Here is a 13,550-nt window from a genome sequence, read left to right as displayed (position 1 = left end):
TGTACGTCAGTGTATTTCCTACCATACTAATTCATCAACAGTGTATTTTACAGTGCTTGTAATTAATTTGGGATATAGCAGCTTAACTGTTGAAATGATTAGCATTTTTTCATTTCTGAAGGGAATGTTTTATTTTCTGTTAGCATTTACAATGCATGCAACATTCTGGTTGTTTACTTAGGTTAGCAAATTTGTGGAAGAGTCCATATGTCTACCATATCTTTCACTATATAGTCTTTGGTAATTTATAAGAATTTCTTGTTTGCAACTGTCTTTATTTATTTGGAGGTTTGAATGCTTGTGAAGGGAGTGTCTCAATTGTGTTGTTGGTACTAGTTTAAAGGAGTAAAACTTACAGATGTCTGGGGGGAGGGATGGAATTAAACTAAGTTTTAGAAAAAATATTACTTAAATTAATAATGTTTGTTAACATTAATAAAATTACTTTTGCTTATTTTAAATTTAATAATTAATTTTATGTTTTGATTAATAGTCCAGTCAACCAAAAAAATTTATGAAGTAGAATCATGATGCTGTAAGACATGTAATCTGATCTTGCTTTTATTCAATAGCTTAATCAACAGCATTTTCCAGCAAGTTTACTCTTTGACCTATTCTTTTAACAAGGTCGGTTTGCCTCGTGTTTCATTTCTGGATGCACTTAGTGAAGCAACAGCTTATGAGAAACATTTATTGTTGACTATTAAAGTGACTGTTTATGGGAAGACTGAGTAACTTATGTTGTTAGTATTATTTGAATATTAATTATTGCTTAGTAATGGTAATTTGAGAAGCTTGTACCTTATTCCTTATGCCACAGAATGAATAGGGTCTTGGGTTTTATACCTTCGCTGAATAACGACTTTTTTGTCATAAAGTTTTCTCATTGACAGGCTATGGGGTAAAGTAATACATGGGATGTGATCAGCATCATTTTGCTTGACTTGATCTGTGTTGTGACATGCCTTAATGACTTCTTCAGTGTTATTGTTGATGGGATGTCACTGTAGAACATCTCTTGCCCTATTGCACTTTTAAATCCTCAAATAATTTGCATGTTTTCTTTCAGTGTGGTGTATGGTGCTGGCACAGCTAAGCCCATTCCCATGCTGCTCTGAGGAGTCTCTCATCAGCCGATAGTGTTTTGCGCCACGTAGTGCTGGTCCATTACAATTCCAGTAAGAAAAGCATGCAAACTCTGTGAGGTACTTTTTAAAATGCTGTTTATTAGTGCTAACGTTAAAAGGAGAAAGCTATAGATAATCCTACATCCCTTTAGGTGGTGGGAACCCTTGAGGCGTGTAGCATTGAATAAGCCTCCAATTCGTGCACAGCATTCTGGGGACACCCTGTTCATAGAAGAAATTTCCACCTTTTGGTCATTTTAGCTGTTGTAGGATTTTCTTACAAGGAAACACCTCCGTTCCTCATTTCTACTGTCAACCAGAAAGGAGGTTTATATGAGAACTCATTGCTGCACTTTTAGATGAAGGCAAGGACACACAGGTAATGTAATTGCTAGTACCGAGTTGATGCTGCCTGCTGGCTTCTCTGGTACAGTTAGGCGGCCAAGTTCATTCTGTGCCCAAGGAATATGTGTAGCACAGCACAGCCCAAAGGCCAAGCTGGATGTGAAGCACAGAGAAAAAAACATGTAGTATATAGCTGATCTCCTTCTAAAGTTCGTACCCGGTGGAGAGGGACAGGGACAGGTAGCCTGCTCAGAGTTAATCTTTGTGGTTCTCTCAGTCATCAACATGCTGAGAACCTCAAGAAGAAAAAATACACACTCTGAATAGTAGTAAGTCTGAGAGCATGGAAGAAATGGGATAACCTCAAGCAACTGGATCAGGTAATTATGTAGGTAGTACAATCCATTATTGTTTATATTAATGTGGCCCACTGTGGAGCTCTCCAGCCCAGTTGCTCCCCCAGGGATACATACTTGGCAACTTTCCTGCTCAGAGCAGCAGGCTGCTGGATCACCTGCTGCTGTATCAGTTCCTCAGTGTGGCTCTTGATCGTATGACGTAAGTTAGCAAAAAAGGGGGCACAAGGCAAATTCAGATTTTAGCGCCATCAGGGCCTTTACCATGGCCATCTGCATCTTTAGTTCCTGCTCTGACTGGTAGAACTGACCTTTCATTGTATGGCATTTGGTGCCACACCCTTGCTGTGGTAACCATTCCCACCAGCAAAGAGCTGCTAGCATGTGAACGTTTTATCTTCTTCTGTTCTATTCATAGTCTTGCTCTATGATGCCCTAGTGGTCCTTGGCCTTAAACTGTAGAAATATACCTCCGATTGCCCGGTATGCACATAGACTCTCCAGTTGGCCATGGTTCTGATTGGGAATTTTCCATGTAGGTGAGTTAAGAGGTTCCTTCCTCAAAATACTGCAGAATGCAGGATTTTCAGCACTCCCCAACCTACCACTTTGTGAGTGGCAAATGCAAGCTGAGATGGTGGCAGATATTATCTCAGTGAATTTCATGAGGCTTCCAGTTCAGTCATGTGATTTTTAACAGAAAATTTCTAATTCCTTGCATTTTCAGCTGATACAAGCAATATGAAAGATAAAGCACCATGAGGCTTGAAGGCTGGACATGTTTTAGAATCATCATTTATTTACCTTATGTCCAGCCATAAAACACCTCGCAGACTAGATCCTTGATTGATCCGTGTCCTTCCCTGTGACTTCCTGATGGTCTTGAATTGGCTGTGAGTGGGTAACTGAGATAAGGAATTATCAGGGATTTTCAGATGGTTTTGAATCTGCTCTAGTTCAAATTTTTTTTTCAAATAGATTTTAATTATTCCCACTGCAGTTAGGAATGGGATAACTGAAGTAACTTTTCCATGCTTAAGCACATTTTGGTACTTTTTCTAATACATTTAATACTTGAGTCTTCAGAAAAATGTTACTGGTTTGGACATTGAAACCTTATTCGCCATAATTCCTCACCATAACCCCCTATTCAGATTTCATATCTGAATGTCCACCAGGAAACTGACAGCTGACTTTTGTTTGTGCATTACTCTGCCTGAATTTAACATAAAACTTATTTTTAGGTGCTATGCGAACATCAAACTGGAACTTTGTTTCTAATCTCGAAAAAGAATCTGCTTCCAAAGCATTTGACAAACAGATTTTTTTGGTTTAAGTTTAACTTACAGGGAGGGATACCCATTTTGTGGACACATTTAAGTCGATTAATAAATAGTATTTGTATGTATGTAACCAAAACAGCAGTTTATTAGGTAGGAGACAGATGCAGGGGAGTAACATGCCAATCTGCATATACAGTTGTGTTGTGTTCATGATGAACTGCTGTTTATTTAGGGCCAGCGTAGCTTGGCAGCATCAGAAGAATTATTAGCTAGATGATGGCAAAAATTATCTCAAATACAAATAGCAGAAACATAAAGGAGAAAATAAAATTCCTAAGACTTTGTTCACTGGCAGTTATCAGAACTGAGGACTGAAGAAAGACATTTATACTTTGTGCATTATGTCCCCAGGTAGAAAGAGGGTTGTATGTTTTATGTTGCAAAATCTAGACAATTCAACAGTGGGCTAGTCCAAATATAAATGAGAATAGGAATGACAAATGCAATGTTTACCTCCTGTGTGTTTGGTGTGGGATGTATGTGAAAATAAGCATTTTTTTGACACAAAGAGATTTTAAAACTAGTTTGCCTTAATCTGATCTTATTTGGGGTGTTATTGTTTTGAAGACTTGCGCAGAATTCAAAGCGCAGGAATAAAGGAACCTAAAAGAATAATCTGTGGTAAAATTGTATACAATCATGTAACATCATAATGGATACATATAAAGGGCTGCAAAATTAAGTTAGCACACACAATTTCCTTTTGAGTGCCTGATTTTGCACCTCAATACTATTATTTTAACATCTATTATTTTAAATGAAATATTGACATGACAAATTTCATAAAATGTTTTTATTTTTCTATCAAAAAAGGGGTTTTATTCAAGAAACAGCAGTAGCCCAATACTTACAAACAACCTTGCAAAAGCAAGTAGCAGGAACAAGTAAGAATTCTGTTTCAGCAGCTGTTTGAAGAAGGCAAAACCTACATTTAGTGTTTTAGTGTTCTTCAGAAATAAAAGTCCATTACTGTGTTGTGAGACTGGTTCTTGGTTTTTTTTTTTTTGAAGCATATAACTGTTTTGACAAATGGAATGGAATTCTGTTGCCAGTTACACTGATGCTTATTAACACTTCTGGCTATTTTCACCACAGATTTGGATGGAAAGAGCAAGGAAAAGAAGCTGATATTTCTTTTAATTTCTTACCAAATTTCAGGACTGCGTGTTACACAGGAGTCTCATTGGTGATCTGAAAGCATTCATAGATAAATATGGGTTTGATGTACTTGTCGTTTTGGCCAACTGTTTGACGGATGAGAAGCAAACAAAACGACAAATAGCAGTATACTCGGAAAACTTAGAGCTAGGCAATCAAGTAAGTACCTGGAAAAAGAATCAAATAATATCTTTCCTGGAAAAAAAAATATTTTTTTTAAGTAGTATATACCAAAGTGTTGAATAATTAAGTGGAGTCAAAAAGTAGCAACAGTTGGCTGGCAACTGAGCAGCTATTTGAAATGGCTGTATTATTTATATGACGCAAGATGAAAGATTGTGATATTTATAATTGTTTCAGACCAGCCTAATAGGAAAAGTGTACAGTTACAAGAAATACAGAAAGAGACAAGATTTTTCAGTTTAAGTAAAACAGAGTGATTTATTTTATTTTTTTTTTTTTTTTACTAATTTTGGCTTGGTTTTGTTGTGATGTACACAAATGAGTCTTTGAGGGATGAGCAAACACATTGTAAATGGTAATGAACAGAACTCATCTATGTGTGTGTAACTGCTAAAGAATTTAAGCTCTGAAATGAAGCCAAATTATTACTAGGATGTTCATTTATCCAAAGCCAGGTGCTGTCCATTCTTTTTACTATGTATTGTCCCCAAATGGGAGAAACCATCTCAGTGGCAACTTTCTGAACCTTTTTCTCAGTCTTAAAAACTTCTGATTTTAGGGACAGGTGGCTAAATGACTCTATTCCTTTCGAAGTCAATATAAATGTATTTATTTTATTAATCTAATTATCACATTCTAAAGATAGTTTTCTCATGTACCCTTATGTATTTTACTCAGATTTCTCAAGGCAACAACTAAACATTTATTTGGATTTTTTTTTACTAATGAAAAGTGATCTTGAAAGTCAAATGATACTATTTCAAGTAAATATTCTGACCAATTTTGCAATACACATTATGGCTTGATCTTCTATTTTAATAGTTCATCTAGATCATCATAAGGCTGTTACAGCAAAATGGCCAAGAAGTAGATTAATAGGAATAGATAGGTATGGCTGTGTTACACAGTGAATTAGTCAATATGTGCCCTTATGCCCATGATTGCAATGGCTTTTGAAACATCCTATTTTTCAACAGATCTGCTGTGAATTAGAAGAATGTCAGAATCCTTGTTTGGAGCTGGATCCTGTAGAATGTGGATGTGACCAAATTCTCATTTATCATCAAGAAAATTCTTTGGTGACCTGTGATCAAATTTTTCTTCTAGTTAAGGAAGTTATAAATAGAAGACAACCAGAAATGGTGTCAAACAGTAGAACTTCTTCAACTGAAGCTGTTGCTGGAAGTGCTCCACTTTCACAAGGATCTTCTGGTATTATGGAGTTATATGGTTCTGATGTAGAACCACAGCCCAGTTCTGCCAATTTTATAGAAAATCCTCAAGATCTAAATGGATCTATGCAAGCCCACGTTGATGTTAATGTAGACCTTGTGAGTCCAGACAGTGGACTGGCTACCATTAGAAGCAGCCGGTCTTCCAAGGAGAGTTCTGTTTTCCTTAGTGATGATAGCCCTGTTGCAGAAGGTGCTGCTACCTATCACAGTCTTCTGCCTGGCTTTGATTCCTATAGCCCTATTCCTGAAGGAGCAATAGCTGAAGAACAAAAACCTCAGTCTAGAGACAATACTGATAACTTTGATCTTTTCAATTTTGATCTAGCACCTGTGGTTGCAGCTCCATCCGAGTCATCTTCTCGTTCTGTTGATTGTTCCCCAGCAGATGACTATTTCCTCAATAGTGATTCATCAGAAGGACAACAACTCACTGTGCATAAAGAACTTGATGAGGCAAACCTGCTAGAAAATGATACAGCTAATTATTCAGCTGACTTACTTGTGACAACAAAAGAGGAAGACAATTCAGCTGAATTTGATGAGAATCCAGGAGAAATGTGTGAGAAAACTTCAAGTTTGATCGATTTAGTTGAAGGTGATTCTTCACCAGAAATGTTGAAATCCACTGATTCAAGAATTCCACCAACTCCTATGAACAGTCTTGTAGAAACTTCACCATTAGATAATGGGCAGCCTTTATTTTTCCCACAAGATGTCATAAAAAAGATTAATGAAATTGATGGCACAAATTATTCTCAGTCTCGTGTTAGATATGGAAGCTGGTGGGATGGCTTTGACCTAGAGTCCAAAAATGCTGATACGTGGAGTTCAAGTGAGCAGGAATCTGTATTCCAGAGCCCTGTCTTATGGAAAGATGGTAAAGAAAGTCCCTTGCTACGAGGACATATTGATAGAAGAGCCTCAGATTCTGTGTTCCTCCAAAAACAGCCAAAGCAAAAGGAATATGTGAGAGCAGGTCTGTGGGATAATCAGTTTAAACAAGATAATTGGAACCATGAGAATCAAGAGAAAAACAGTGAACATTTGCATTTGCAAACTGCTTCTTTAGAGGAGACAAAGCAAGAACCGGAGAGCTTTACTGACCTGTGGGAGGTCAGTCAGCCAACACCTGTGATGTCAGATGCATGGTGTAGTGGTGAAGGGAAAGGTAGTCAGCTAGCTGGAGACTCTTACAAAGTCTGGACTAAGTTTGATGCAGGAGATATTGCTAGATCCTCAGAAAATGTATGGAACATGCCCAAACTGGATAGAGAAAAAAAATCAGTGAATATTCCTGAGGAATGGGCCATACCAAAAACTAGTTTGTCAGATTCTTCAGAAATCACAGCAGACAATGAGACTGAAAATCCACCTGTGCAGGTACCTCCAGAAGCCTGGGATAAAGAAAGGTATTATTCAGTAGAAGAATGTGGAAAATCTGAAAATACAAATTCTGTTTTCAACAATATGCAAAATAATTCAAAGCTGGAAACAGAGGAAGAAACTGTATTTGGTGACTCTAAACATAGACCAAAACAATTTGAAAATATAGAGACCTGGAATATGTATGATAAAAACATCAGGAAAGAAGTAACAGAAGTAGTGGTGCCATGGGAGGATACCTTCTTGTATAAACACTCAGATCTTAGTTCATCAAATATAGGTGAAGATTTAGTTGTCTCTCCACCAGACACCAATTATTCAACATCTGATTCCTATATATCGCCTACATATGTGGAAGAAGAAAGAGAAGATGAGGACAAAGATTTTGATGAAGAAACAGTCACTGATAAATTGATAAACCCAAATTTGGCTGACCCAAAAGTACTTGAGAAAGCAAATAAGGAACCATTATCTCCTAGAAACATGCCTTTTTCAAGCGCTGGAAACACAGACATCTGGAACACTCCCCTAAATAATGTCACCAAGTTACAAGAAAGAAATGCTGAAATTACTGCTCTTTCTGCCTCTGCTAAACCTAATCAATATTTTTCAACTGAGATACATACCAGTGAAAATAATTTTTCTATATCTGAAAACAGAAGACTAACACCAGTATACAATCGAACAGTGAATGACTTATCACCACCACAGAATGAATTAAATACTAGGCAGAGTGCAGCTGAAATTGTAGAAACAGTGAGCAGTGTTCCTGTAGATGACACAGACACATCTACACCAACTTCAGACACTGGGAATAGTGTGGATATGAAAATATGTGACTTAGGGAGTGAGATACTTAGTAAGAAGGCAGCACAAAAGACTGCTGATGTTGATGAAAAGCTGGATAGTCAGGAATCAATGCAGCAGCTGAACTCATGGAGTTTACAGAGTGAGCAGGGTTGTCACAAAGGCTGGGACAATGCCATTGTCATCTCACAGGAAGGAAAAGAGGAATATAAGAGAACAGATGAGACGAGCGGACAGCAAATGATTAGTGACATTTGTAATAAACCAGTGCAAGAGGACAGTGAATCTTCATGTACTGCAGATTCAGAAGAAAACAGGTCAACAAATGAAGTTCCCAGCTCCCCAGAAAAAATGAGGAATAGTGTTAGTTTGGAAGTGTTAGTCACAGAGAATGTGTCCTTTTCCAATCAAAGTAATCCAGTTAGTCAGGAAGAGACAAAAGACTTGTCGCAGAATAACGTAGAATCTTCTTCAAGTGCTTCTGAGGAAGGCAGAAATTATGAATGTTTTGATGACTCCAGACCACAAAATTACAATTACAGTGAAACATCACAGCTGCTTTCTGAGAAAGCTGAAAAGGAGACTGCAGTGATAGAGGATGCAACAAGTCCTGAGATGGAAAGTGTCTCTGAAAGTTCTGATAAGGGTAGTGATAATCCTGAAAACAATTCTAAAATGCCCAGAAGCTCAGGCATCTGGAATGAATCTGGAAAGAATAGTTGTCACCTAGCCACATCAATTCCTTTCATGAATGAACCACAAGAAGTGCTGGGAGAAATGAAAGAAGACTTAGATGAAGTGGTTCCTAACCATCCAGACATTTGTAATTCTGAGTTAGTATCTTTCAAAAATAGCTCAGAACTGAACAGGACTCATGAAAAGTCTTTCATAGATGATTTTAAGAAGAGTTCTTCTTCTGGATATGTCAGTGTTCCTGACATTACAGATATGTCTGTGGTGGAAAATTCATTTTCACATGAAATAGGTTCTGGGAGAAATGAAAACTCTGAAAATTTAGAACCTGCTCATAATCTTCGTGGAGAGCCATGTGTAATGCTTAATGACAGTTTTCATCAAACTACTTGGAATTCACAGCCATGTGAAGATTTGCAGTCTCCTGGAACAAGTCCTGAGGCAAGTGAAGTCCTTGAAATGGCAAACACCACAAGTAGCCTTTCAAAGGATATACAGATCAAAAGTTTTTTGGAAGAAGATAATATGTGGAGTGATTCAATAAATGATTATGCACACTCAAGTGGAACAAGTCCTGATTTAAGTGATGCATCTGTGAATGTGTGGGGAGACCTTCCAGTTGCCAGTCATCACAAAAGAAGTAGGGATATGTGGGATATTAAAAATAACAAAAATCTTGAAGATGCCTATAAAAGGAATGAATTTGGGAATGAATGTGAAGAAGTACTTGAAACAAGCACTGAACAGAACAAAGTTCCTAAAAGCTTAGATTTTTGGAATGCCCATGTAGATGATGATACTGTATCTTCTTTATCAAGTCCTGACATAAATGAGGATTCAGAGAATTCAGAGGTGTGTCCAGAAGTGATTCATGAAGATTCCACATATGAAAACAAACAGCACAAAACATCTGAAATTGGAGAGGATTATGCTCAATCCAAGGCAACAAGTCCTGAAGCAAATGAAGGTAATTTAGATGCAAAAACTAAGGTGGGAGAGGAGGTCCAGGTAGGCATCTTCAATGAAAATCATGAAGCAGTTAAAGCTAGTAAAGTAGGGCAGGAGGACTTGACTATAATGGAGCATAATAAGACTTCTGAATATTTAGGTCACTGGGAAGCACTTCAGAAAAAAGGTCAGGCGAGCATTTTCAGTGACAAAACAGGTAGCAGTGAAGACTCATATTTGTATCAAATGAATGAAGATACTACACTGACTTTTGCTGTGGGTGATAAAGAAGAGTATTCTTCAAAAGCTGTAGATATGTGGAGTATGTCATTGGAAGCTGATTTAAGAACTGATCCAAAATCCACAGTAGGAACATTTGGTTTTCCAGATGACAGTTCAGAATGGTGGAATTCACAACCTTGTGAAGAAAAGCAATCGGAAGATCAGTATTCTGTTTCAAGTCACTCTGCAACAAACCAGTTAACAAATAGTAAGAAGGACTCCTGGGCATCACCTTCACAAGATGAAGAACAAACAGAAGCACATTGCGCTAATGCAAGTAATGGTGGAAATCGGCCTCCCCGCCTGTACTGTGATGAAAAAGAAAATGAAAGGCTAGTACATCCTATGAATATTCCTGATAGTCAAATAAATCAAGACACTGTACAGTTCAAACAACTTGATCCTTTCATACTGGATAAAGAAGAAAGGGGCTTGAAAGAGCAGTTGTTTCCTACAGATGAGGAAAATCAACTGACTCCACAGAATCCTTTTTCAGATGAGGAAAGAGGTATGCCAAATACATTGGTTCAAGAAATCACTGTACTGGATCTACCAAAAGACAATGAGGGAAATGCAACTCTCATTCCTCAAGAACAACAGCAAGATACCTGTGAAAGATCAGAAATGCACAACTCCCTGCCAGGTGCTTTCACTCTAGAAGATTTATCTTTTGAAATGACAGAGAAGTCAAGTCCAGGGTGGAGTATATTAGTTCCCCAAATCCCAGATATTTTACAGGATAACACCCAAGAAAGTAATCAGCTGTTTTCAGTGGAACCTGACCTGTGGACTAATGCTGAGCAAATTGTCACTTTGAAATCAGATGGTGAAAATCCCGATATATTAAGTCACTGTGACCAGGACAATAGTTCAGAGACATCAAGCAGTCCTGATGTGTGCCAGGAGTATGAAGCTAAGCATGCCTTTATCCCATCTTCTCAGATTGGGGTGGAGCCTGAAGACAAAGGTAGTCAGCAGATTCACACATGGTCAAATATGAATAAAGAGGCAGATTTTGATTCAAAGTGTCAGTTACTAATGCAGAAGGTAGAGACACAGTCTGAAACTGGTAGCCCTCAGGACTATGAACAGGGAAAGATCAATGAATCCTATCGGCTAATCTCTTCTAATACTCAGGAGCCTCCTGAATTTGCAATTTTGGAAGAATATGCTGTAGAAAATAAACTTGTTACTGACTCAACTGAGTCCGCTGAAATTACCAATGAAGTTTTAGAAGTGACGTCCTTAGGTCTGAAAGACATGTTCTATGAAGGTTTTACTCCTGCAAGCCATCAAGGATCACCAACTGATGAAGCTCAAATAGCGACCTCCCAAAGGCATTTGGTTCCCATGGATTTCACTCTACTTGATAGGGCAGAACAAAGCTTAAAAGAAATGAGTGCCTTGGCTGAAGTTGGAAAATATTCTGGTATTGACCATACAGCAATAACTGGTGATGAGCTAGACATGTTAGAAGAATGTGTGGATGAATCTGAGACAGGTGTAGAACGTAACATCAGGAATACATCAGTGACTAATGTCCTGGCAAGCACATGTGGTGGAATGAACGTACTGGCAGTAGTAGTCAACGAAGCAGCAGAAGAGGAATCAAAGGATAAACAGATATTCTTTCCCAAATCCTTTCTGCCTGGTGGTAATGAAGGCCATGAATCTAATTCAAATAATCAACTTGTTGATGACATAGCAAAAGAATCTGAAGATGTAATTGAAAATGATGTTCCTGTGTTTAAGGAAACACCCACTGACCAATCACCAGTGGTGTGTACTCCACCATCCTGTGTATCTTTTGATGCTGAACCCTCTGGCAGCAGAGAGTGTGCAAAAGATGACCTCTTGTTACAGCAGCCATTTTGTGACAGTGTTTCTTTGGAAAAACTCTTACCACTGCCAACTGCTTTGGAAGGTGCAGAAGGCATCCTAATGACCAAAGACAACAGCATTAAAGATCAGGTGTCTGAAACATCCACAGAGTGCCTTCAGGAAAATCACACATCAGTATCTTCACTCACCAAGTCTGAAATAACTCTAGGAGCTTCTGAGATTTTGACAGGAAAATCTGAAGCAGAAACCACTGATCTCGACTCACCGCCAGGTGGAGATAAAAGATCACCTGATGGTAAGAAAACCTGCTTCCCAGAGCAAGTTCATAAGACAAAGAAAGAAGGAAATGTCTGGAGTATTACTGCTGAATGATGAGGCTTTAAGTGAAGTTTGAAGTTTGTAGGTCTCCCTGATGTACAAAATTCTGTATTTTGGGAAGACCTCTAGCGTCACCCTTCTAGACAGATCTAAAGCTTTTAAGCATTGAAGTAGGAACATTATTTTTGTTGTTTGTACAGGGCATAGCATATGGGAGACCGAATCATTTGTCCCTTAGGAATGATTGCAGTGTTAATGTATAATCTTTAACAATAATGATGATGATGACGTTATAAAATTCAAGTACACATTAACAGAGCAAAGCAAACTGAGAAGAGCTTTATCTCACTGTACTGATTTAAAGAAATCATAGTGACTAAGTAATTCAAAAACTAAAAGGAGTTTCTGTTTGCCTGTTCTTTTAGAAGCTGGCACTGACTCCCTAATTTGTAGGGGGAATAAGCCAAGAAATTCCTCTGAGAGCCCTGAACTGAAAAATGCAGAGGGTAAGGAAGATGTGAGGATGCAGGTGCACCGAGATACAACTTCACTGGAGTCGGATTACATCCTTGTTACTGAGAAAGAAAATATACCTTCAACGGAGGATACCTCTGAAAGAAACGAAAGTGTTTTTGCATTTCAAGAAGCTAATGTAGCTGAACAAACAGAATCTCATAAAGGCTTTTCACCGGGCTCCTTGGATACCTTTCAGCCAATCTCCATTACAAATGAAAGGGAAGATCACTCTGTTTGTGGGACTGAAAGGGACTCTATTCACTTAGAAGACAAAAGTTCTTCTGTTGCGCCTCAAAAACTGGATGATGAAAGGAGATCACAGGAAAGCACTGGGCAAGATGAGGGCTGGATTATATTGGGCCAAAATGAAGTCAGTGACATATCACCTGAAGAAATTTCTGCCGAGTCAGAGATGCCAAAATCAGGGTCCGGATATTCTGACGAAGAACTGGCAGCTGTTGAAGCACAGGAATTGATTCTTGACACTCCAGCAGAATTTCAGGTAGAAGCTACCCTTCAGAAACCTTTTGAACATGGAGGCTATTCTCCTTCAGACAGCCTGACCACCGACAGCGAGAATTTGGCCATCACAGGAACATGTGTGTTGCAGGTGGTTGGTGGTGATGATACATGGGAAGCAAATTCTCAACAGACACTGGGGAATAACGTAGCAACAGAACAAGAAATGAAGGAGGAAATGGTGCTTCTCAACAGTGAAAGAGGACTGAATCAAATATCAGGGTAAGGAAAAACCAACCTGTTTCCTTTCAAGAGTCTTCTGTTCACTTGTTATCAATGCTTTTGAAGAGTATGACATTATGAATAGATGGCAGGACTTTCAGGTCTGAACTATTAATTATATTTACATGATTTAAGTATCACTGTACTCCTCCCCTTCTAAAAACAGAGACTTGGTTCTTGGTTGCTTGGTATGAGCCAGATGAGGAATGTTTTGCAATGCAGGAAGCTTGTAAGGCCACTTCCTTGCAGGAATAAGTCTGTCTTCCTTTTATG

General features: G+C 38.3%; 1 protein-coding gene across 1 annotated transcript in view; it reads left to right on the top strand.

The window, feature by feature from the left end:
- Positions 1–13,550, top strand: part of PRUNE2 (prune homolog 2 (Drosophila)) — a 109,709-nt gene that overhangs the window by 45,331 nt on the left and 50,828 nt on the right. Inside the window, exons 7-10 of the mRNA XM_010568734.1 lie at positions 4,330–4,488; positions 5,490–11,997; positions 12,446–13,038; positions 13,147–13,277. Of these exons, the coding sequence (XP_010567036.1) occupies positions 4,330–4,488; positions 5,490–11,997; positions 12,446–13,038; positions 13,147–13,277 (7,391 nt within the window). The remainder of the gene's footprint in view (positions 1–4,329; positions 4,489–5,489; positions 11,998–12,445; positions 13,039–13,146; positions 13,278–13,550) is intronic.

The sequence above is a fragment of the Haliaeetus leucocephalus genome, unplaced genomic scaffold (genome assembly GCF_000737465.1).
Source record: "Haliaeetus leucocephalus isolate CR32 unplaced genomic scaffold, Haliaeetus_leucocephalus-4.0 Scaffold251, whole genome shotgun sequence".
Classification (NCBI taxonomy): Eukaryota; Metazoa; Chordata; class Aves; order Accipitriformes; family Accipitridae; genus Haliaeetus; species Haliaeetus leucocephalus.
The sequence above is the reverse complement of the archived record's forward strand: the minus strand, read 5'-3'. Positions and strand labels throughout refer to the sequence as shown.